Here is a 26,173-nt window from a genome sequence, read left to right as displayed (position 1 = left end):
ATCTGGAATCTGCTTGTCAACGCACCGACTTGAAGCGGAAAGGTGTGATTTGTGTAAAAGGTGTCAATGTGCAATACATCACAATACTGATGACCTGATCCTAAACACTATCAACCCATACTGATAAAGACACACAGGCCTATAGCCTCTAGCGTCATGTGCTTCTGCACTTTCATTTATCTTCCTTTTCCATCCATCCCGAATAATCAATAACCTCTTAATGATTTTTGTGAAGGTATTATGTTGCAGGAAGGGAAGAGAGAAGCCTGGACTGTGCTTGTGTTGTGGGACGGAGAGAGATAGAGAGAAGCCTGGACTGTGCTTGTGTTGTGGGACGGAGAGAGATAGAGAGCAGCCTGGACTGTGCTTGTGTTGTGGGACGGAGAGAGATAGAGAGAAGCCTGGACTGTGCTTGCGTTGTGGGACGGAGAGAGATAGAGAGAAGCCTGGACTGTGCTTGTGTTGTGGGACGGAGAGAGATAGAGAGAAGCCTGGACTGTGCTTGTGTTGTGGGACGGAGAGAGATAGAGAGCAGCCTGGACTGTGCTTGTGTTGTGGGACGGAGAGAGATAGAGAGAAGCCTGGACTGTGCTTGTGTTGTGGGACGGAGAGAGATAGAGAGAAGAGAGAGAGAGACAGAAGTGGGAAGAGGACAGAGGAAGGAGAGGAGATAGGGAGTGTGACTGTGGCCCCAGCTGGCAGACTAATAGACAGAGAGGTAGACAGACAGACTAACAGACATAGAGATAGACAGACAGACTGACAGTGAAAAACAGATTTGTTTGAACCTCTGACAACACATGGGACAGTTTGACAGTTATTGGTACTATGGGACTGGCCCATTATGAGGAGAAGAGAAGAGAAGAGAAGAGAAGAGAAGAGGACAGAGGAAGGAGAGGAGATAGGGAGAGGAGAGGAGAGGGCAGAGGAGAGGAGAGGGTAGAGGAGACAGACTAACAGACATAGAGATAGGAGACAGACTGAGAGTGAAAAACAGATTTGTTTGAACCTCTGACAACACATGGGAGAGGAGAGGTACTATGGGACTGGCCCAGATGAGAGAAGAGAAGAGAAGAGAGAGAGAGAGAGAAGAGAAGAGGAGAGGAGAGAGAAGAGAAGAGAGAGAGAGGAGAGGAGAGGAGAGGAGAGGAGAGGAGAGGAGAGGAGAGGAGAGAGGAGGAGCCAACGTAGATTATAGCTTTATGAACAGAGAGCTAGAGTGAGCTGTGATCAAGTTAGGACAATCCCACAGTGTCAGACACGATGCATATGAATTCATCCATCCATTTAACTGAAACTGGAAAATTATGCCGCATTATCCCCTTTCCTCCTCCTCTTCCTCCTCCCCAACTTCTTATCTGAATATATAACCTACATAGCCTAAAGCCCATGTTGGAAAAAAATGGTTAGTTTGAACATTTTAAATTGGATTTCATGTAGCAAGAGAAGAATCTTTCGGATGTCATCTAATTTAGAGGAAATATATTTTTGACCAAAATCTATTTAATTTAGAGAATAAATGTTTTTTTTGACCATTCAAAACAAAAACGATGAGATTGAAGATTATTATTGTGTTACCATGTTTTTTTTGTGATGAAAGACACATCTCATTTGGGATTTAAATGAGGAGAACATCAATAACCTGATGATACATCATGTCCCAAGCAGACTTCCAGGTTCCAACACCACTACCAGACGGTAGTCAACTATATCAACAGGAGCCATCAGCGAATAGCAGGTAAATGTCACTGCAAACCAACAGTGAGGATCTGAAGTCATTCAAACAATGATACAGTGAATCACAGGCTGCAAATATAACACTATAATCAATGAGGCTATTACTACGACAGCAGCCTACACTGACTACAGCAATTTGGCGATGCAGAAACAACACTATGGATTTACACACGATCTATTGCCATAAGAGACAATGTGATAATTTATGAGAAATATAAATAATTCCCACAGCCTTCTTTACCTTGAGGTAGTCGTTTTCAGAACGTAGGTCTTCAATTTCCCGTATCAAATCCTCCTCGATTATCTCCTTGCTGCATTCCAGTTTTATAAATGATGCGCTTGTTATCGATTTCCCCTGTTTACTCCCATCTCCACCGTGACCGTGAGCACCTGCTCCTGGAGCCTGAGACATGCCGCCTTTCCCCGCTGCTGCCACTACCGCACCCTCCGCGGTGCGCAATGAAACCCCACCACTACAAGCAGTAGCCCCTGCCGCGTCTGTTGCTGATGCTCCTGCCTGCAGAGGATAATCCGCTCCCACATGATCCCTGTCGCTGGACCCAGAGCCCCCCGACTCCCCGTCGCTGCTGGCGGCCGCGGTCAGGCGTTGTTCTTCGGATAGGGGCTCAGAGGGACAGTCGGAGAGATCGGAGTTGCTGTCCGTCTGACTGACCCTGCCGACAGGGATAGCACCGGTTGGGACGCGGATTGGTGAGCCATGGCTGAGTGGGCGGTGGTGAGACGCGGTCAGAGTGGCTATTTTACTCTTCTTGGCTTTGAGGGCGAGGTGTGGACTGCTGTCCGATGTCGGTTTGCTGGCGGCGGTCGTTTTATGCTCCGGGGCTGCATGTTGGATTACCTTAACAGTCTTTCTCGTGCCTGTGGAGGACTTGGTGCTGTGACTTTTCACCGCGGCCGGTTTGTTATCCTTCGCTCCGGTTGGGGTGCGCCTGGTGATGCGGCTTTGATTGGATGACACGGGCACAGGAGAAGAGTGCTGATGCTTGGTCAGTTTGGGGGATTTTGGTACGATAACCGTTGGTTTGGGCGAGGAGCGGAAGGAGTGGACATCCTTCAGGAACGGCCTGGCCGGAGACGATGCTCGGTTTAACCGTTTCTTCTCCAACTGGTGGTTTGGCGGTTTGGTGGATTCGCTGATCCCGGAGCCACTGGAGCTCTCCATGTTACTACCCCCAGACGACACCGGTGGAGGAGGGGAGGAGGAGGGTGCTGGAAGAATAAATGTTCAGTCCACAACACACAGGAAGAATACCCTTGACAGGCGACAGCAGAAACACGGTCCTGTCTCCCCGTGGTTCTTCTCATCACTCCCGGTTGGTGATGCTCACCCGGAACGGTCCTTTATTCCTTATTCCGGTTGTATTGCATTCCGTTGGTTAGATAGATTATCCTACATTCACCAGGTTGTCATTGTACTCCACTCTATGATAGTAGCCAGGTGGCTCTCCGCTTTTTCTCCTTGAATGAAGGAATCGCTGCAATACACGGGATTATTGCACAAACCGATGCTAAACAGATGGCATCTGCGGTGTCGCTGGTTGTAAAGTGTAATGGTTTGAATTATTAATCCAGCCGTTTTCTTATTCCCTGATATGATTCCTTCATTCCTCCATCTCGTCCTCCCTCTCTGGGCCCCTGTCTGTCCGTGTGTCAGTGGCTCCCCAGTCCTTCGCCCTTTCTCATTCCTTCCGTCTGTCTGACAGGGAAAATCTGCAATCACTGCCGTCTCGAGCCTGACGCCGGCCGTGCGGTGGTTCCTACCAGGGCGCATGCGCGTCATTTCTCACAAATACCGAAAACATGGCACCCAGGTCCGACGTGCCTTCGTGCGCATGCCCCAATATCACACACTCAGTCACGCACGGGAGACAAGCGCGGACGAACACACACCATTTAAGATGACGGATATCAAAAAGTGAGTCACTCATCCACTACCTCTCTATACCCTGTTCAATTGTATTATAAAGATACTTATATTTACAAACTTTTTAGAAATGAGCAAGTGGTTGTTGTATAAAAGGGGAAATACTCAAGAGATGGTGCTGAAGCAGGTACTGCGGGGTTTATAATGGTTTCTATATAACCGAAATCAGACGTCAACAAACTGAGTTTCAAATAGCAAACGGAGGCAGAAAACATATTTAATTCACATAAATCCTTCACTTCCAAAGAAGAAAATACATTTTAGTTTATATTCACAAACAGCACTGTCCGGTGGTCTACTGTCATCCTCACTCAGTAGTTGTGGTAATACAATTTTTAAACTCCTAACAGCCCTTAGCCATGATATATTGGCCATATACACCCCCTAGTTTGGGTAATAAATATATATCTTTATTCGCACTTCATTAGTTAAAGAATGCAACAGAAAAATGTTATCAATACCAAAATCCACTTCAAAACATGACAACTGTTACTTTATTTTCCAAATAACTCAAACTTGTTTTATATAAAAGCAGGGTTGAGGTGAATTGGAATTGAAGTCAGTCAATTCAGGAAGTAAACTATAATTGGAACAAAAATTACTTAAGTAAACTGAAAAAAAATACATTTATATGAAAACTTATTTCACAAAATTCAATTTTAAATTCATATCATTTCCTTAATAAGTCACTGAGTTTAATACAAATGAACCCCAACTCTAATACACAGTACTGTCTTTCATCTTTAAAAAGATGGAATCTGCAGGGGGGGGGGGGCATGGACATGGTCCTCCCCAGCATCGTTGTTATGGGTTTTGCTCTGTTGATGAAGCAGTGTTGGGGAGCACCATGGGAAAATAAACAGGATGAATACTGCTGTTCTAATCGCATGTGTAATGATGTCAGAGGGGGGGTAAATGTTGGTTGTTTGCAATCAGTTTGTTGTTGTTGTTGTAATATCTGAAACAGACGTGTCAGTTTGAGTAGATTACAGCTTTAAAAGGATGCGTGTAACAGGTACCTGCCAAAACAAACGAAACACCAGCATAAAGTAACCTCATAGGGCGCCAGGCCAACGCGAGCCGCCAGGCCAACGCGAGCCGCCAGGCCAACGCGAGCCGCCAGGCCAACGCGAGCCGCCAGGCCAACGCGAGTCGCCAGGCCACCAACGCGAGCCGTCAGGCCAATCCCTCTCCACTTCCGAACCCCCCCACCAGAGAGTATAGATAGACCTGTCTGTAGAACAGAGATGGTTATAGTAGGACAACAGAGAGTATAGATAGACCTGTCTGTAGAACAGAGATGGTCAATGCCATGTTTATTACTAACTGAGGGGGGGGGGTAGTGTACATTTATTTAATACTTGATCTCAATCAATCTATCGATCTTTTGATTGATTGATACTTGATCGGACTCCTTCTCAATCTAACAATCTAAAACATGTAGCCAGGAGTGGGATTGAAGGTGGGGAAAAAGGAGAGTCACAACCGTTGTATCACTGGGCATTCAGCTCAAAAATGTGGAGATTTTTTACATGTCAATTCCACCCCTGTATGTAACCCGTAACCCATATCAGAAACACTTCCAAGAACCACAAATAAATACGACAAAGAAAACAATAAACAATAGCAGGACAGCTCAAAGGGTTAAATTAGAGTTAATGTTATCATAGCCTAACAGTTAGCTGGTGACAGGCAGCTGCTGACAGTCCAGCTGGTGACAGTCCAGCTGGTGACAGTCCAGCTGGTGACAGTCCAGCTGGTGACAGTCCAGCTGGTGACAGTCCAGCTGGTGACAGTCCAGCTGCTGACAGTCCAGCTGGTGACAGTCCAGCTGGTGACAGTCCAGCTGCTGACAGTTCAGCCGGTAACAGTTCAGCCGGTAACAGTTCAGCCGGTAACAGTTCAGCTGCTGACAGTCCAGCTGGTGACAGTTCAGCCGGTAACAGTCCAGCTGCTGACAGTTCAGCTGCTGACAGTTCAGCTGCTGACAGTTCAGCCGGTAACAGTTCAGCCGGTAACAGTCTGCTGACAGTCCAGCTGCTGACAGTTCAGCCGGTAACAGTCCAGCTGGTGACAGTCCAGCTGGTGACAGTCCAGCTGGTGACAGTCCAGCTGGTGACAGTCAGGTGGTCTGACAGTTCAGCTGCTGACAGTCAGCAATGACAGTGCCTTGGGGTAACAGTTCAGCTGAAGAGGGACCCTAAGGTAACAGTGAAGCTGGAACTGACAGTTCAGCTGCTGACAGTTCAGCCGGTAACAGTTCAGCTGCTGACAGTCCAGCTGGTGACAGTCCAGCTGGTGACAGTCCAGCTGGTGACAGTCCAGCTGGTGACAGTCAGGTAAGGTCGGGCATTAGATTCTAAAAGATGTACTGGACTAGCCAATCAGCAATGACCAGTGCCTTGGGGGTTGGACCAGTGTAGCAGCTGAAGATGGGACCCTAAGTATGATGGGATGTGAATTGACTCAGGAACCACACCTGTGTGGAAGCAGAGGTTTTTTCAAACGTATCCTTTCTTTGGCAGTTACCTGTATCTTAACTATGCAGTTTGACCTAAACTACTATGTGTATATTGATAAAACAATCTAGACAACAATCCATTTGAGTGGCAGCCTTTTGTGACTCAAAACCAATCCAACATTTCCATCACTGACATTTCACAAACGGTTGAAAGGTATAAACCTTCAATCTGAGGCCTTTCAAACAACTATTACAAAAGGCAACCATTACTAAAGGCAACCATTACTAAAGGCAGCCATTACTAAAGACAACCATTACTAAAGGCAGCCATTACTAAAGGCAACCATTACTAAAGGCAACTATTACTAAAGACAACTATTACTAAAGACAACTATTACTAAAGACAACTATTACTAAAGACAACTATTACTAAAGTCACAATGACAAGAATCCTCCCCAGATAGCTGGATAACGGGTCCAAAAGCATTCCAAAACACATATCTTTAACTTCACAGAGATTTCTTGTTTTTGACCATTTCAATCGTTTCTTGTTGGGGTTTGATCTATGTAGACCTACCATATTGAATTTGAGGAGTAAGTTCACCATTAAAATGATCTACACGAGCCAATCGAGTCACTCAAAATCAATTCCTAATTCATCCCAATACTGAATGTTGCACCACCAAAAACTTTCCCCGACAACAAAATGAACATGTCGTCTTTACACGGTCATTTCTGTCTGTTCTAACATGCAACACAGAAAGAGTCATATCTATGGAGGGACACGGATTACTTTTTTAGTGGTATTTCAACGTAAGAGGAAAACATGAGGATAATAACATTTCAGAGATGTTCTGTGGGTTCAAGTCCGGGCTCTGGCTGGACCACTCAAGTTGTCTTGGCTGTGTGCTTACCATGACAATATTACAGTCTTGAGCAGGTTTTCATTAAGGACCTCTGTACTTTTCTCCGTTCATCTTTCCCTCAATCCTAACTAGTTGCCACCACGATGCTTCACCGTAGGGAAGGTGCCAGGTTTCCTCCAGATGTGATTCTTGGTTTCATCAGACCAGAGAATCTTGTTTCTCATGGGCAGAGTCCTTTAGGTGCCTTTTGGCAAACTCCAAGCGGGCTGTCATGTGCCTTTTTACTGAGGAGTGGCTTCTGTCTGGCCACTCTACCATAAAGGCCTGAATGGGGGAGTGCTGCAGAGATGGTTGTCCTTCTGGAAGGTTCTCCCATCTCCACAGAGGAACTATGGAGCTCCGTCAGAGTGACCATCTGGTTCTTGGTCACCTCCCTGACCAAGGCCCTTATCCCCCGATTGCTTAGTTTCGCTTGGCGGCCAGCTTTAGGAAAAGTCTTGGTGGTTCCAAACTTCTTCCATGTAAGAATGGAGGCCACTGTGTTCTTGGGGACCTTCAATGCTGCAGAAATGTTTTGGTACCCTTCCCCAGATCTGTGCCTCGACACAATCCTCTCTCAGAGCTCTACGGACAATTCCAACCTCATGGCTTGGCTTTTGCCCTGACCTGCAGTGTCAACTGTGGGACCTTATATAGACAGGTGTGTGCCTTTCCAAATCATGTCCAATCAATTGAATTTACCACAGGTGGACTCCAATCAAATTGTAGAAACATCTCAAGGACGATCAATGGAAACAGGATGCACCTGAGCTCAATGTTGAGTCTCATAGCAAAGGGTCTGAATACTTATGCCAATAAGGTATTTCTGTTTTTATTTGTAATAAATGTGCAGAAATGTTTAAAAACCTGTTTTTGCTTTGTCATTATGGGGTATTGTGATGTCATTATGGGGTATTGTGATGTCATTATGGGGTATTGTGTGTAGATTGATGAGGACATTATTTTATTTTATCCATTTTAGAATAAGGCTGTAACTTTAACAAAATGTGGAAAAAGTTAAGGTGTCTGAATACTTTCCAAATGCTCTGTTAATTAACACGACACAGGCGATTTGGCATTATTGTCCGTAAAAAAAAAACACACACTGAAAATGTTGACACAGATGGTCCTGTCCAATACAAAATGGCTGCTAGGTGGTTTTCTGATTGAATATCCATGACGTCATCCCCAAAATGACAACATATACAGTACCGGTCAAAGGTTTGGGCACACCTAATCATTCAAGGGTTTTTTCTTTAGTTTTACTATTTTCCACATTGAATTATAGTGAAGGCATCAAAATGATGAAATAACACACATGGAATCATATAGTAACCCAAACATTTATATTTAAGATTCTTCAAAGTAGTCACCTTTTGCCTTGATGACAGCGTTACACCCTCTTGGCATTCTCTCAACCTGTTTCATGAGGTAGTCACCTGGAATGCATTTCAATTAACAGGTGTGCCTTGTTAAAAGTTAATTTGTAGAATTTCTTTCCTTTGTGTTTGAGCCAATCAGTTGTGTTGTGACAAGGTAGGGGTGGTATACAGAGGATAGCCCTATTTGGTTAAAGACCATGTCCATATTATGACAAGAACAGCTCAAATCAGCAAGAGAGAGAGAGAAGAGAAAGAGAAATGACAGTCCATCACTACTTTAAGACATGAAGGTCAGTCAATCCGGAACATTTCAAGAACTTTGAAAGTTCCTTCAAGTGCAGTCGCAAAAACCATCAAGCACTATGATGAAACTGGCTCTCATGAGGACCACCACAGGAAAAGAAGACCCAGAGTTACCTCTGCTGCAGAGGATACGTTCATTAGAGTTACCAGCCTCAGAAATTGCAGCCCAAATAAATGTTTCAGAGAGTTCAAGTAACAGACACATCTCAACATCAACTGTTCAGAGGAGACTGTGTGAATCAGGCCTTCATGGTTGAATTACTGCAGAGAAACCACTACTAAAGGACACCAATAAGAAGAAGAGACTTGTGTGGGCCAATAAACAATGTCCTTTGGTCTGATGAGTCCAAATTCGAGATCTTTGGTTCCAACCAATGTGTCTTTGTGAGACGCAGAGTAGGTGAACGGATGATCTCCGCATGTGTGGTTCTCACCGTGAAGCATGGAGGAGGAGGTGTGATGGTGCTTTGCTGGAGACACTGTCAGTGATTTATTTAGAATTCAAGGCACACAACTAGCATGGCTACCACAGCATTCTGCAGCAATACGCCGCCATCCCATCTGGTTTGCTCTTAGTGGGACTATAATTTATTTTTCAACAGGACAATGACCCAACACACCTCCAGGCTGTGTAAGGGCTATTTGACCAAGAAGGAGAGTGATGGAGTGCTGCCTCAGATGACTTGGCCTCCACAATCACCGACCTCAACCCAATTGAGATGGTTTGGGATGGACCGCAGAGCGAAGGAAAAGAAGCCAACAAGTGCTCAGCATATGTGGGAACTCCTTCAAGACTGTTGGAAAAGCATTCCAGGTGAAGCTGGTTGAGAGAATGCCAAGAGTGTGCAAAGGGTGGCTACTTTGAAGAATATAAAATAGAATATATTTTGATTTGTTTAACACTTTTTTGGTTACTACATGATTCCATACGTGTTATTTCATAGATTTGACGTCTTCACAATTAGTCTACAAAGTAGAAAATAGTTGTTTTTAAATAAAGAAAAACCCTTGAATGAGTCGGTGTGTCCAACATTTGACTGGTACTATACATCTGATTCTACACTAACTACCGTGTCTACTTGTATTTTTGACCTAATTAGAGAGTTACTACGTGATAATTTATCATTTAAAAAAAAACTGCCTATATTAAACTATGTACAAAAATACATTTCCATCAAAATGTACCGAAGAAAGAATTGTGCATTGTGACACGTGTCCCTTTTCCTTGTTGTACAGTAGAGCTACAGAGTCCTTACAGTTACTAGGCCTACAGGAGGAACAAGGAGCTCCACTCCCTCAGTCACGTTTCTTTTCTCTAGTTGTCTCCATGTGAATGTGTGTTTGTGTGTGTGTGTGTGAGAACAGGTGTATACTGTGTGTGTGTGTGTGTGTGTGTGTGTGTGTGTGTGTGTTTGCATCGAGTGGCTACCATAGGTTCTCTCTCTCTAACTAGGATGCACCTGGCTGCAAGGCACAGCTGTGAAGTAGTCTGGGGCAGGTGTGTGTACAGGTGTATACTGTGTGTGTGTGTGTGTACAGGTGTATACTGTGTGTGTGTGTGTGTACAGGTGTATACTGTGTGTGTGTGTGTGAGAACAGGTGTATACTGTGTGTGTGTGTGTGTGTGTGTGAACAGGTGTATACTGTGTGTGTGTGTGTGTGTGTGTGTACAGGTGTATACTGTGTGTGTGTGTGTACAGGTGTATACTGTGTGTGTGTGTGTACAGGTGTATACTGTGTGTGTGTGTGTACACTGTGTGTGTGTGTGTCTTAACAAGGTCTCTGTATTAGTTAGTGTGTGTGTCCTATCATACAGCCCCAGAAGTAGAACTGGGAGGACGTCTATCAGAGCAGGTGTGTCTAAGCAGGAACACCTGAGCCTGCATCCCAAATGACAGCCTGTCCCCTAGAAAGACTGGTCAAAAGTGCACTATGAAGAGAATAGTGCAATTTGGGAGGCTTCCAGACTGCTGCTTGGTTCTGCTGCCCTCCGGTGGCCAGAAGGGTTAGGGGGTCTCAGCAGGGTGGAGGGAGGATGGTGGTAGGGGTTGGGGGTCTCAGCAGGGTGGAGGGAGGATGGTGGAGGTGGAAGGGGGTCTCAGGGAGGTGGAAGGGGTAGGGGGTCTCAGCAGGGTGAAGGGATGATGGTGGAAGGGGTAGGGGGTCTCAGCAGGGTGGAGGGAGGATGGTGGAAGGGGTAGGGGGTCTCAGCAGGGAGGATGGTGGAAGGGGTAGGGGGCCTCAGCAGGGAGGATGGTGTGGAAGGGGTAGGGGGTCTCAGCAGGGAGGATGGTGGAAGGGGTAGGGGGTCTCGGCAGGGTGGATGGAGGATGGTGGAGGTGGAAGGGGGATGGTGGAGGGGGGGGGTCTCAGCAGGGTGGAGGGAGGATGGTGGAAGGGGTAGGGGGTCTCAGCAGGGAGGATGGTGGAAGGGGTAGGGGGGTCTCAGGGGAGGATGGTGGAAGGGGTAGGGGGTCTCAGCAGGGGAGGTGGATGGGGGTGGAAGGGGTGGAAGGGGGGGGTCTCAGCAGGGAGGATGGTGGAAGGGGTAGGGGGGGTCTCAGCAACAGCGCATGCGTGGCGGGTTGAGCTCAGGAGGAACGTCTGGTTCAGGCTGCAGAGACAGGATACTGTTGGAAAGCTCCCTACTGGGAATCTCCAGAGGCATCTGATGAGACAGGAAGACAGAACACAGAACAGGAAGACAGAACACAGAACAGGAAGTTAACAGACAGTAGAAACAGAACGTCTTTATTACAGGCTACAGCTACATGTTATTACAGGCTACAGCTACATGTTATTACAGGCTACAGCTACATGTTATTACAGGCTACATGTTATTACAGGCTACAGCTACATGTTATTACAGGCTACATGTTATTACAGGCTACAGCTACATGTTATTACAGGCTACAGCTACATGTTATTACAGGCTACATGTTATTACAGGCTACAGCTACATGTTATTACAGGCTACAGCTACATGTTATTACAGGCTACAGCTACATGTTAATACAGGCTACATGTTATTACAGGCTACATGTTAATACAGGCTACATGTTAATACAGGCTACATGTTATTACAGGCTACAGCTACATGTTATTACAGGCTACAGCTACATGTTATTACAGGCTACAGCTACATGTTATTACAGGCTACATGTTATTACAGGCTACAGCTACATGTTAATACAGGCTACATGTTATTACAGGCTACAGCTACATGTTATTACAGGCTACATGTCATTACAGGCTACAGCTACATGTTATTACAGGCTACATGTTATTACAGGCTACAGCTACATGTTATTACAGGCTACAGCTACATGTTATTACAGGCTACAGCTACATGTTATTACAGCTACATGTTATTACAGCTACATGTTATTACAGCTACATGTTATTACAGGCTACATGTTATTACAGGCTACATGTTATTACAGGCTACAGCTACATGTTAATACAGGCTACATGTTATTACAGGCTACAGGCTACATGTTATTACAGGCTACAGCTACATGTTATTACAGGCTACATGTTATTACAGGCTACATGTTATTACAGGCTACATGTTATTACAGGCTACATGTTATTACAGGCTACAGCTACATGTTATTACAGGCTACAGCTACATGTTATTACAGCTACATGTTATTACAGCTACATGTTATTACAGCTACATGTTATTACAGCTACATGTTATTACAGGCTACGGCTACATGTTATTACAGGCTACGGCTACATGTTATTACAGGCTACGGCTACATGTTATTACAGGCTACGGCTACATGTTATTACAGGCTACGGCTACATGTTATTACAGGCTACGGCTACATGTTATTACAGGCTACGGCTACATGTTATTACAGGCTACGGCTACATGTTATTACAGGCTACGGCTACATGTTATTACAGGCTACGGCTACATGTTATTACAGGCTACGGCTACATGTTATTACAGGCTACGGCTACATGTTATTACAGGCTACGGCTACATGTTATTACAGGCTACGGCTACATGTTATTACAGGCTACGGCTACATGTTATTACAGGCTACGGCTACATGTTATTACAGGCTACGGCTACATGTTATTACAGGCTACGGCTACATGTTATTACAGGCTACGGCTACATGTTATTACGGGCTACAGTAACACACAAGACAATATTGGGAAATATAGGAAAACATTCTAGGAAATACTCCACAGGCATTTGGTGAGAAAGGAAGAAGACAGGAAGAAGACAGGAAGAAGACAGGAAGAAGAAGTAGTTAATAGGTACACACCTGATCACAAAGAATAGAAAATAGGGTTCAACGACATCCTTCCTTGTCTGAGTCAATGCTTAAAGCAGCAGTTGGTGTGGCAAACAAAAATGACTAATCACAATACTATAAAACACATTGAAGACTATCACTTAATAATATACGTACAGTAACAGGAAACTATTGATTTCCTAACTAATACTGAAAAAAAATCATTACATTGAAAATAATAAAATATATATTTTTAGTTATAGCAGAGACAACAAGAGCACAGTGATGTAACTACTCACCTTTGCTAGAATGTCGTCCACTAGTTTTAGAAAGCACTCCTCCACGTTAAAGTTATCCTTGGCACTAGCCTCGCAGAATCGCAACCCAGATATCCTGGAGACAAACTGCGGAGAGAAATGGAACTTCTGTAGTGTTGTTCCCCAGGGTATAAGGCAAGATTATAATTTACCCCTTTTTTTCTCCCCAATTTCGTGATATCAAATTGGTAGTTACAGTCTTGTCCCATCGCTGCAACTCCCTGTACGGACTCGGGAGAGGCGAAGGTCGAGAGCCATGCGTCCTCCAAAACACGACCCTGCCAAGCCGAAATGCTTCTTAACACACCGCTCGCTTAACCCGGAAGCCAGCCGCACCAATGTGTCGGAGGAAACACCGTCCAGCTGGCGACTATGTCGACTATACGCCCGGCCCGCCACAAGTAGTCGCTAGAGCATGATGAGACATGGAAATCATGGCCGGCCAAACCCTCCCCTAACCTGGACGACGCTGGGCCAATTGTGCGCCGCCTCATCGGTCACGGCCAGCTGTGGACACAGCCGGGGATTGAACCCGGGTCTGTAGTGACGCCTCAAGCACTGCGACACAGTACCTTTGACCTCTGTGCCACTTGGGAGGCTCCTGACCAAATTTTAAAGCACTCAGAACTCTGGATAATGTACAACTGAAGGTTTTTCCTTAACTGTCAGATTTTTCAGTGGATCTTCAGAGGAATGTGAAGGAAGCAGTGACATTTACATTGTGCATTGATGAGGTGAGCAATAGTAACAGGAGCGACGCCTGTAACAGGAGCGACGCCTGGAACAGGAGCGACGCCTGGAACAGGAGCGACGCCTGGAACAGGAGCGACGCCTGGAACAGGAGCGACGCCTGGAACAGGAGCGACGTCTGGAACAGGAGCGACGTCTGGAACAGGAGCGACGTCTGGAACAGGAGCGACGTCTGGAACAGGAGCGACGTCTGGAACAGGAGCGACGCCTGGAACAGGAGCGACGCCTGGAACAGGAGCGACGTCTGGAACAGGAGCGACGCCTGGAACAGGAGCGACGCCTGGAACAGGAGCGACGCCTGGAACAGGAGCGACGCCTGGAACAGGAGCGACGCCTGGAACAGGAGCGACGCCTGGAACAGGAGCGACGCCTGGAACAGGAGCGACGTCTGGAACAGGAGCGACGTCTGGAACAGGAGCGACGTCTGGAACAGGAGCGACGTCTGGAACAGGAGCGACGTCTGGAACAGGAGCGACGTCTGGAACAGGAGCGACGTCTGGAACAGGAGCGACGTCTGGAACAGGAGCGACGTCTGTGTTTAATCTAGAGCGGAATTAACCCTTTACACTCGTGGGAATTGGCCTATATGGATAGGGCTAAATTGAAACGTTTCTAACAGAACAACTATAAAAGCAAATGCATAACAATGGTATCAATTGAAAGTGAACAGTTTGGAGATAAATGGGGAAATAATTAGACCAAAAGGTGAGGACTCAACAGTTCACCTGACCAGACTGAATCCAAACATCACACTGTTGATGTGATGTGAATGTTACACTTACTGTACTTTTCACAGCATTTATTAATAACGACATCTGAATATACTGTGATACATTCAGTAACATAAGAATATTCCTGGACAATGTGGGGTAGGTGAAATATAAAACAAAACAAAAATGACGACGAGGGTCAAACGAGGGTTTGAGGGAGAGGACTAACTGGAGTCTCCAAGTTGACACACGACTCTCTTTCTGTGAGTCATTTCAATGCAGTTTTATGACTCAAGGACGGATCCTCCAACTATAAAAGGTGTTTTTTTTGTACCTCTCCTAGCTGTGTCGTTGAGGAACTGAAGTCAAGGACATTTGTCATTTTGTTTTGTTTGGAACACAGCCCTGCATCCCACAACTACTGTTGCTGATTAACACAATCCTAAAAACGATCCATTATAAATCGCAATCTGGGTCAGGTGGGCTAGCTAAGTTATAAAATACAAAACTTACAGTGTTAGGTTTTCAAGACGCACTTCAGACAGATTGTAATTTTGGTGAGAATAGAACGGAGTGCATTCTGGTCCTCAACGTCTCCTCTTTCAGAACATATCGACTCCTCTTGACTTACAGTATTTCCCCTCACGCAGAAAACAACAAAAGTTACCCAATGAATGGGCGGGATGGGGTCGACTTCATGTCGTTTCGCGCAGTGCTCGAGTTCAAAATGTCTGTCAGTCAAAACCCGTACAGAGCTGTGAAGCGGAGAGACGGAACTCTGACCTCATTGATACATTTTCTCCCTCTAATGATTTGAGGCGAGGATAATAACGTCGGTTATCTGATCCTAGATCAGTGTGTAACTCACCCTCTCGGCAGTCTGTTTAGTGACGATGCGGTCTGTCTCACAGTCCAGCTTGTTCCCCACTAGCAGCAGCTCTGCCTCCTCTGAAGCATACTGACCAATGAAAGAGGAGAGATTAGTGCACTAGTATGTCCTCTAAAAAGTGTTCTGACAAGGGAGGAAGGAAGGAAGGCAGGACCAGGGTTGGGGATACTGGAGGACCAGGGTCGTGAAACACTGCTCTACTACATTGGGATTCTAAAACTCACTCTCTGAAAACCCACTAAGCTATCAAAAGCTGTTCCAAGAGTTTTTATTCTGACCTTGTCGATCATCTTCATCCACTTGGGAAGGTCGTCGAAGGTTTCCTGCTTGGTGATGTCATAGACCAGTACTATCCCTTTGGCCCCACGGTAGTAGGCGGAGGTTATACTGTTGAACCTCTCCTGACCAGCTGTATCCCTGGAGGTACAGGACACATCACATATCAGACTGGATCCATGAGTTAGAGACAGGACACACATCACATATCAGACTGGATCTATGAGTTAGAGACAGAACACATCACATATCAGACTGGATCCATTAGAGACAGGACACATCACATGTCAGACTGGATCCATTAGAGACAGAACACATCACATATCAGACTGGATCCATTAGAGACAGGACACATCACATATCAGACTGGATCCATTAGAGACACATCACATATCAGACTGGATCCATTAGAGACAGAACACATCACATATCAGACTGGATCAATTAGAGACAGGACACATCACATATCAGACTGGATCCATTAGAGACAGGACACATCACATATCAGACTGGATCTATTAGAGACAGAACACATCACATATCGGACTGGATCCATTAGAGACAGGACACATCACATATCAGACTGGATCCATTAGAGACAGAACACATCACATATCAGACTGGATCAATTAGAGACAGGACACATCACATATCAGACTGGATCCATTAGAGACAGGACACATCACATATCAGACTGGATCTATTAGAGACAGAACACATCACATATCAGACTGGATCCATTAGAGACAGAACACATGACATATCAGACTGGAACTTTAATTAGGGCCAGGGCAAATCACATATCAGACTGGATCAATTAGTTAGAGACAGAACACATCACATATCAGACTGGATCCATTAGAGACAGAACACATCACATATCAGACTGGATCTATTAGAGACAGGACACATCACATATCAGACTGGATCCATTAGAGACAGGACACATCACATATCAGACTGAATCTATTAGTTAGGGCCAGGACACATCACATATCAGACAATATATTAGTTAGACAGAACACATCACATATCAGACTGGATCTATTAGAGACAGGACACATCACATATCAGACTGGATCCATTAGAGACAGGACACATCACATATCAGACTGAATCTATTAGTTAGGGCCAGGACACATCACATATCAGACAATATATTAGTTAGACAGAACACATCACATATCAGACTGGATCTATTCGAGACAGGACACAGCACATATCAGACTGGATCCATTAGAGACAGGACACAGCACATATCAGACTGGATCCATTAGAGACAGGACACATCACATGTCAGACTGGATCCATTAGAGACAGAACACATCACATATCAGACTGGATCTATTAGAGACAGGACACATCACATATCAGACTGGATCCATTAGAGACAGGACACATCACATATCAGACTGGATCTATTAGAGACAGGACACATCACATATCAGACTGGATCCATTAGAGACAGGACACATCACAGACCATCTGGATCCATGAATGACAAATTAGGGACTGGATCTATTAGAGACAGGACATCTATCAGACGGAATATATTAGATAGAGATGGGACACAACACAGACTGGATCTATTAGTTGACTGACACATACAGACTGGATCCATTTGTTAGGTTTGCCAGACCATCTGTCCTGACTGACAAATTAGGGCCAGGAGGTTTTCCAGACCATCTGTCCTGACTGACAAATTAGGGCCAGGAGGTTTTCCAGACCATCTGTCCTGACTGACAAATTAGGGCCAGGAGGTTTTCCAGACCATCTGTCTAGACTGAGTGTGTCTTGTACAATGTTTTTTTTGTTTTTTTGTTTACCTTTATTTAAATTAGGCAAGTCAATTAATAAGAACAAATTTTTATTTACAATGACGACCTACACTCAGCACTGTCAACACTTCGTATTCAACACTTCTATACGACATAAAATGTACGTTCTTCCTATTTCCACTCAGCACTATAACAAGCACTGCAGCAGTAATGAACGAGTAGGAAAGTGTATCTATAGGCTTGTGTTGTTATTATTAGTGGCTTGGGTCTATAGGCTGGCCTTGTTGTGATCATTAGTGGCTTGGGTCTATAGGCTGGCCTTCATTAGTGGCTTGGGTCTATAGGCTGGCCTTCATTAGTGGCTTGGGTCTATAGGCTGGCCTTCATTAGTGGCTTGGGTCTATAGGCTGGCCTTCATTAGTGGCTTGGGTCTATAGGCTGGCCTTCATTAGTGGCTTGGGTCTATAGGCTGGCCTTCATTAGTGGCTTGGGTCTATAGGCTGGCCTTGTTGTGATGGCCTTCATTAGTGGCTTGGGTCTATAGGCTGGCCTTCATTAGTGGCTTGGGTCTATAGGCTGGCCTTCATTAGTGGCTTGGGTCTATAGGCTGGCCTTCATTAGTGGCTTGGGTCTATAGGCTGGCCTTGTTGTGATCATTAGTGGCTTGGGTCTATAGGCTGGCCTTCATTGTGATTGGGTCTATAGGCTGGCTTCATTAGGGCTCTATAGGCTGGCCTTCATTAGTGGCTTGGGTCTATAGGCTGGCCTTCATTAGTGGCTTGGGTCTATAGGCTGGCCTTCATTAGTGGCTTGGGTCTATAGGCTGGCCTTCATTAGTGGCTTGGGTCTATAGGCTGGCCTTCATTAGTGGCTTGGGTCTATAGGCTGGCCTTCATTAGTGGCTTGGGTCTATAGGCTGGCCTTCATTAGTGGCTTGGGTCTATAGGCTGGCCTTCATTAGTGGCTTGGGTCTATAGGCTGGCCTTCATTAGTGGCTTGGGTCTATAGGCTGGCCTTCATTAGTGGCTTGGGTCTATAGGCTGGCCTTCATTAGTGGCTTGGGTCTATAGGCTGGCCTTCATTAGTGGCTTGGGTCTATAGGCTGGCCTTCATTAGTGGCTTGGGTCTATAGGCTGGCCTTCATTAGTGGCTTGGGTCTATAGGCTAGCCTTGTTGTTATTATCAGTGGCTTGGGTCTATAGGCTGGCCTTGTTGTTATTATCAGTGGCTAGGGTCTATAGGCTTGCCTTGTTGTTATTATCAGTGGCTTGGGTATAGGCGAGCCCCAGCTGTTCCGGACAACTGTGTGATCACGCTCTGCGCAGCCGATGTGAGTAAGACCTTTAAACAGGTCAACATTCACAAAGCCGCAGGGCAAGACAGATTACCAGGACGTGTACGGCGAACATGCGCTGACCAACTGGCAAGTGTCTTCACTGACATTTTCAACCTCTCCCTGTCCGAGTCTGTAATACCTACATGTTTCAAGCAGACCACCATAGTGCCTGTGCCCCAGAACACTAAGGTAACCTGCCTAAATGACTACTGACCCATAGCACTCACATCTGTAGCCATGAAGTGCTTTGAAAGGCCTTCATGGCTCACATCAACACCACTATCCCAGAAACCCTAGACCCACTTCAATTTGCATACCGCCCCAACAGATCCACAGATGATGCAATCTCTATTTCACTCCACACTGCCTTTTCCCACCTGGACAAAAGGAACACCTATGTGAGAATGCTGTTCATTGACTACAGCTCAGCATTCAACACCATAGTGCCCACAAAGCTCATCAATAAGCTAAGGACCCTGGGACTAAACATCTTCATCTGCAACTGGATCCTGGACTTCCTGATGGGCCGCCCCCAGGTGGTGAGGGTAGGTAACAACAAATCCGCCACGCTGATCCTCAACACAGGGGCCCCTCAGGAGTGGGTGTTCAGTCCACTCCTGTACTCCCTGTTCACTCTTGACTGCACGGCCAGGCACGACTCTACACTAGAGGTCAACCGATTATGATTTTTCACCGATTATGATTTTCGCCGCCGATGCCGATTATTGGAGGGCCCCAAAAAAAAGCTGATACCAATTAATCTGACGATTTAAAAAAAAAAATGTATTTATAATAATGACAATTACAACAATACTGAATTAACACTTATTTGAACTTAATATAATACATCAATAAAATCAATTTAGCCTCAAATAAATAATGAAACATGTTCAATTTGGTTTAAATAATGCCAAAACAAAAAGTGTTGGAGAAGAAAGTAAAAGTGCAATATGTGCCATGTAAGAAAGATAATGTTTCAGTTCCTTGCTCAGAACATGAGAACATATGAAAGCTGGTGGTTCCTTTTAACATGCGTCTTCAATATTCCCAGGTATGAAATGTTAGGTTGTAGTTATTATAGGACTATTTCCCTCTATACCATTTGTATTTCATTAACCTTTGACTATTGGATGTTCTTATAGGCACTTTAGTATTGCCAGTGTAACAGTATAGCTTCCGTCCCTCTCCTCGCTTCTCCCTGGGCTCGAACCAGGAACACAACGACAACAGCCACCGTCGAAGCAGCGTTACCCATGCAGAGCAAGGGGAACAACTACTCCAAGTCTCAGAGGGAGTGACGTTTGAAACGCTATTAGCGCGCGCTAACTAGCCAGCCATTTCCCATCGGTTACACCAGTCTCATCTCGGGAGTTGATAGGCTTGAAGTCATAAACAGCACAATGCTTGACACACAACAAAGAGCTGCTGGCAAAACGCAACGAAAGTGCTGATTGAATGAATGCTTACGAGCCTGCTGCTGCCTACCACCGCTCAGTCAGACTGCTCTATCAAATCATAGACTTAGTTATAACATAATAACACACAGAAATACGAGCCTTAGGTCATTAATATGGTCGAATCCGGAAACTATCATCTCGAAAACAAGACGTTTATTCTTTCAGTGAAATACCGTCATTGAAAATAAGAATGTGTTCTTAACTGACTTAAATAAAGATGAAATAAAAGGTGTTTAAAAAATATATATTATTATTAAAAAAATTAAGTTTATTTTTTTATTTTTTTAAAAATCGGCCAAATCGGTGTCCAAAAATACCAATTTCCGATTGTTATGAAAACTTGGAATCGGCCCTAATAAATCGGCCATTCCGATTAATCGGTCGACTTCTACTCTACACCATCAATAAGTTTGGCTATGACACAACAGCATCATCACCAACAACGATGAGACAGCATATAGGGAGGAGATCAGACCTGGCCGTGTGGTACCAGGACAACAACCTCAACGTGATAAAGACAAAGGAGATGATTGTGGACTACAGGAAAAAGAGGACCGAGCATGCCCCCATTCTCATCGACGGGGCTGCAGTGGAGCAGGCTGAGAGCTTCAGTTCCTTGGTGTCCACGTCACCAACAAACTAACATGATCCAAGCACACCAAGACAGTCATGAAGAGGGCACGACAAAACCTATTCCCCCTCAGGAGACTGAAAAGATTTGGCATGGGTCCTCAGATCCTTAAAAAAGGTTCTACAGCTGCACCATCGAGAGCATCCTGACTGGTTGCATCACTGCCTTCGATGGCAACTGCTCGCCTTCTGACCGCAAGGCATTACAGAGGGTAGTGCGTATGGCCTAGAACATCACTGGGGCCAAGCTTCTTGCCATCCAGGACCTCTATAGCAGGCGGTGTCGGAGGAAGGCCCTAAAAATTGGGTGGCTGGAGTCCTTGACCAGTCACAGACTGTTCTCTCTGCTACCGCACGGCAAGCGGTACCGGAGTGCCAAGTCTTGGTCCAAGAGGCTTCTAAACAGCTTCTACCATCAAGCCATAAGACTCCTGAACACCTAATCAAAATGGCTACCCAGACTATTTGCAGTGCCCCTCCCCCCCTCACACCACTGCTACTCTCAGTTGTCATCTATGCATAGTCACTTTAATTAACTCTACCAAGATGTACATACTACCGGTACCCTCCTGTATATAGTCTCGCTCTTGTTATTTTACTGCTGCTCTTTAATTACTTGTTACTTTTATTTCTTATTCATATTGTTTTTAAACTGCATTGTTGGTTAAGGGCTCATAAGTCAGCATTTCACTGTATTCTGCACATGTGACTAATAAATACAATTTGATTTCATTTGATTTGCTGTGCCCTAGGTAGAGCAGGGTTACATGGAGGCTGACTGACAGTGGTGGAGCCCAGATTAATGGGTACAGTCCAGTACACTACTGTGCAGTAAGTCAGTCTGTGTGAGGTAGTGAGACAGAACAGTGAGACAGAGGAAATGCACCAGGAAGTTATTAAAGAGACTGACTGATGATGACTTCCTGTTCCTTTTGACTCACCAGATTTGCAACCTGATCTTCTTCCCTCTGAGCTCCACCGTCTTGATCTTAAAATCTACTCCTGCAGGGAGAGGGAAGAGGGAGAGAGAAAGAGCCTGAAAAAAGTAGTCATGCGCTCTACTCTAGTGCTCTGCCCTAGTGCTCTACCGCAATGCTCTACTACTCTGCCCTAGTGCTCTCCTACTCTACTGCTCTCTCCTGCACTACTGCTCTGCCATAGTGCTCTACTGCTCTACTCTAAATCAAATCAAATTTATTTATATAGCCCTTCATACATCAGCTGATATCTCAAAGTGCTGTACAGAAACCCAGCCTAAAACCCCAAACAGCAAGCAATGCAGGTGTAGAAGCACATACTCTAGTGCTCTACTGCTCTAGTCTAGTGCTCTACTACAGCGCTCTGCCCTAGTGCTCTACTGCTCTGCCCTAGTGCTCTACTCTACTGCACTGCTCTACTCTAGTGCTCTACTAATCTACACTAGTGCTCTACTCTAGTGCTCTACTGCTCTACTCTAGTGCTCTACTGCTCTACTCTAGTGCTCTACTGCACTGCTCTAGTGCTCTACTGCTCTGCTCTAGTGCTCTACTGCACTGCTCTACTCTAGTGCTCTACTAATCTACACTAGTGCTCTACTCTAGTGTTCTACTGCTCTCCTCTAGTGCTCTACTGCAGTGTTCTACTGCTCTACTCTAGTGTTCTACTCTAGTGCTCTACTGCACTGCTCTACTCTAGTGCTCTACTGCACTGCTCTACTCTAGTGCTCTACTACACTGCTCTACTCTAGTGTTCTACTGCTCTACTCTAGTGCTCTACTCTAGTGTTCTACTGCTCTACTCTAGTGCTCTACTGCACTGCTCTACCCTAGTGTTCTACTGTAGTGTTCTACTGTAGTGTTCTACTGCTCTACTCTAGTGCTCTACTCTAGTGTTCTACTGCTCTACTCTAGTGCTCTACTCTAGTGTTCTACTGCTCTACTCTAGTGTTCTACTGTAGTGTTCTACTGCTCTACTCTAGTGCTCTACTCTAGTGTTCTACTGCTCTACTCTAGTGCTCTACTGCACTGCTCTACTCTAGTGCTCTACTACTCTACTGCACTGCTCTACTCTAGTGCTCTACTACTCTACTGCACTGCTCTACTCTAGTGTTCTACTGCTCTACTCTAGTGCTCTACTCTAGTGTTCTACTGCTCTACTCTAGTGTTCTACTGCTCTACTCTAGTGCTCTACTACTCTACTGCACTGCTCTACTCTAGTGTTCTACTGCTCTACTCTAGTGCTCTACTACACTGCTCTACTCTAGTGTTCTACTGCTCTACTCTAGTGCTCTACTCTAGTGCTCTACTGCAGTGTTCTACTGCTCTACTGCACTGCTCTACTCTAGTGTTCTGATGTACTGCCCCCCTCTCTGACAGAGACAATGGAATATTTTCAATGTTTTGGCAATTGAATGTTAACTATTTTTGGTTTTGGAATTAACTTTAAAAAGCTCTAAAATCATTGTAACATCATTATTTCTTAATGCACTTCATGATTTATTTGTATTTTTATTAATTATAAAAATGAAATCCGTGATTTTTTTTTAACGAATCGAACCGAAACCAATCAGACCTTAAAATGCACTGACCTAACAACAACAATCTCTAGCAAGAGAACAGTTCGTTCCCTCAGTCAGTAGTACCAAAGGTCTGCATAACTAAACCCAGATACACCACAGCCTGTCTTTTCCAACGGGAACTATTGAGTCAAAGTGGGCAGAGCCAATCACTCACGACATAGCGAGTTCCTATTGACGCGTTCTAGAGTTCATCTGCATATTTCCGTCAGGGAACGCCTTCTGCGTGACGTACGCATGCGTGGTAACTCAACTCGCTTTTGCAATGGGTAAAAGTCTACATAACTTAGTCCACTCTGTTCATAACAGTTTGTAGTTTTGGGTACCGAAAAATGTAATTGCGGACAAATGTTTCATCGATGATAAAATATGCAGAATTTCGGTAAGAATGAATCTCGATTCAAGCTTCTCCCACTGTCGGCCATATTTGGTAGTGAGTGGAAACGTCAAGCGGATGCTTCACATTTATACATCCGGTGACATATCTGTCTCATTGTTCTATCTGTGGTCGTACTGCTACATCTGCTGGACATGGCTCAAATTACAGTAGTACTAGATGGTTGCTCTGTTGGACAGATTAGTGTCAACACATTCTCAAGGGTAATTCACCATATGGTAGTCTTTCCTTTTAGTTATTTACCAACTTCTGCTTTTCAGATAAGATTTTACGACAACTTTTGTCAACTACCATGGCCACACAGTAGCGGGTGGGTATACTTAGTGTGACGTTCAAAACAGGAATCTGTTCCAAAAACTTCATAAATAACAAGGTTGTTCAACAAACAACGCATACAAAAGTAGCATGATCAATTCAACTAGTTAACGAAATAGGCATAAACTCACCACGTAGTTTATTCTTAACGTTTGTCAATGGGATACCAGGAGTGAGGACAAACATTTTCCGGAATAAAACGTAGTGAGTGAAAAACTCCATGAAATTAACCCACTCCTTACCCCTGGCATCTTATTCTGCAGTTAAACAACTTTTGTATGCGTTGTTTATTGAACAACCTTGTTATTTATGAAGTTTGTGTAACAGATTCCTGTTTTGAACGTAACACATTATACCCACCCCACAGTAAGTAGATGTTCAACGATAAAGGTTGGTTGCATTTCTCACTGACAAGTCATGCAACGCAAACATGACTAGACTTGGATCAAAACAACAGAACTTGCTTTCAGATAGTTTGGCTAGTAAAGGACATTAGATGACCATTCCTTACCAACAGTTGATTTGCATGCTTCACAGAAAGTGTCGTCTGTAAATCTTTCCATTAGACTGGTTTTTCCCACGCCACGGGAGCCGATAATGATCATTTGAAGTTTGTAATCAGCGGGCCTCGGCGGCATCTTCCTGCGGCGAGACTGTCCCCCCAAAGCGGGGGAAGCATTCGCTGATCCCCCGCCACCGGCCATCCGCTTGATTTCATACCTCGAATCCATCAATAATTCCACATTTGAACCCCTAGCTATATACGCTTTAAAATGGGAGAATATCACTTTTCTATAGTCTTTTAAATGAGTTAGTTCAGGAAAGTTTTTCAACTTCCAAGTATGTTGTTTAGCTGCTGACTGTCAAGCGGATCCTGGGAGCATGTTCATTACGTCATCGCAGGCACCATAGAACCTCGCCAATCTTCTTCTTCTTCGCTGGGATTTGGTTGGTAGGATCGCATCCAACTTTCAGGTGCATACATCGCCACCTACTGTACTGGTGTGTGTGAGGCCATTCATGTCCTTTCTACATTATATTGATACAATAATACAACATTGGGGGGGAGGAAAATTGCCCTGACAACTATTGGCCCTCTCTAAAAACCCACCACCCATTCCACTATTTAACCCTATAAAAATCCACCACCCATTCCACTATTTAACCCTATAAAAACCCACCACCCATTCCACTATTTAACCCTATAAAAACCCACCACCCATTCCACTATTTAACCCTATAAAAATCCACCACCCATTCCACTATTTAACCCTATAAAAACCCACCACCCATTCCACTATTTAACCCTATAAAAACCCACCACCCATTCCACTATTTAACCCTATAAAAATCCACCACCCATTCCACTATTTAACCCTATAAAATCCCACCACCCATTCCACTATTTAACCCTATAAAAACCCACCACCCATTCCACTATTTAATAACCCTATCTAATCTGACTCCAGACCAACGGTTTGAGGAAGTATCAAGACCCTGCAGGGCTGTTCTGCAGTCAGTACTTCTCAGCCGCTGCCACCACAACCTCCATTTTCTGTGACTTTGATCCATTTCTGCAGTATAATTAACAACCATGGCTATAAATGCTCAAATTTAAATGAAAAAAAAAACACTTTACTGAAGCACTTATTCTTCCCATCACTCTCTCATGGTCTCTGCCTACTCACAGGGATCCTCTCAGGATCCCTCACCCTGTACCCATCTTCCTCTACCACTCTGTCATGGTCTCTGCCTACTCACAGGGATCCTCTCAGG

General features: G+C 44.9%; 2 protein-coding genes across 4 annotated transcripts in view; both read right to left on the bottom strand.

Annotated features, from left to right (window-relative positions):
- The window catches only part of LOC112241076 (microtubule cross-linking factor 1), a 163,007-nt gene extending 159,252 nt beyond the window's left edge, over positions 1 to 3,755 (bottom strand). Inside the window, exon 1 of one of the 2 annotated variants that reach the window (XM_042307838.1) lies at positions 1,979 to 3,755. In XM_042307838.1, coding sequence (XP_042163772.1) covers positions 1,979 to 2,920 — 942 coding nt within the window. In that variant the 5' untranslated portion in view covers positions 2,921 to 3,755. The remainder of the gene's footprint in view (positions 1 to 1,978) is intronic. The other variant, XM_042307836.1, reaches the window with a different exon arrangement.
- A 7,482-nt stretch (positions 3,756 to 11,237) lies between these two features.
- On the bottom strand, positions 11,238 to 25,311 carry LOC112247742 (ras-related protein Rab-12). 2 transcript variants are annotated; one of them, XM_042308253.1, is made up of 6 exons: positions 24,909 to 25,309; positions 22,074 to 22,134; positions 15,934 to 16,072; positions 15,635 to 15,724; positions 13,289 to 13,393; positions 11,238 to 11,401 (listed from the first exon to the last, which is right to left on the bottom strand). In XM_042308253.1, the coding sequence occupies exons 1-6, from the start codon at positions 25,126 to 25,128 to the stop codon at positions 11,294 to 11,296; spliced, it is 723 nt and encodes a 240-aa protein (XP_042164187.1). In that variant the 5' UTR covers positions 25,129 to 25,309; the 3' UTR covers positions 11,238 to 11,293. The 2 variants fall into 2 exon arrangements, with proteins under 2 accessions (XP_042164187.1, XP_042164188.1); XM_042308254.1 differs by lacking the exon at positions 11,238 to 11,401 and adding an exon at positions 12,416 to 13,077 and having other exon boundaries at positions 24,909 to 25,311.
- Between the last annotated feature and the right edge of the window lie 862 nt (positions 25,312 to 26,173).

This window comes from Oncorhynchus tshawytscha, linkage group LG28 (assembly GCF_018296145.1).
Source record: "Oncorhynchus tshawytscha isolate Ot180627B linkage group LG28, Otsh_v2.0, whole genome shotgun sequence".
Lineage (NCBI taxonomy): Eukaryota > Metazoa > Chordata > Actinopteri > Salmoniformes > Salmonidae > Oncorhynchus > Oncorhynchus tshawytscha.
This window is presented reverse-complemented; position numbering and strand designations above follow the sequence as displayed.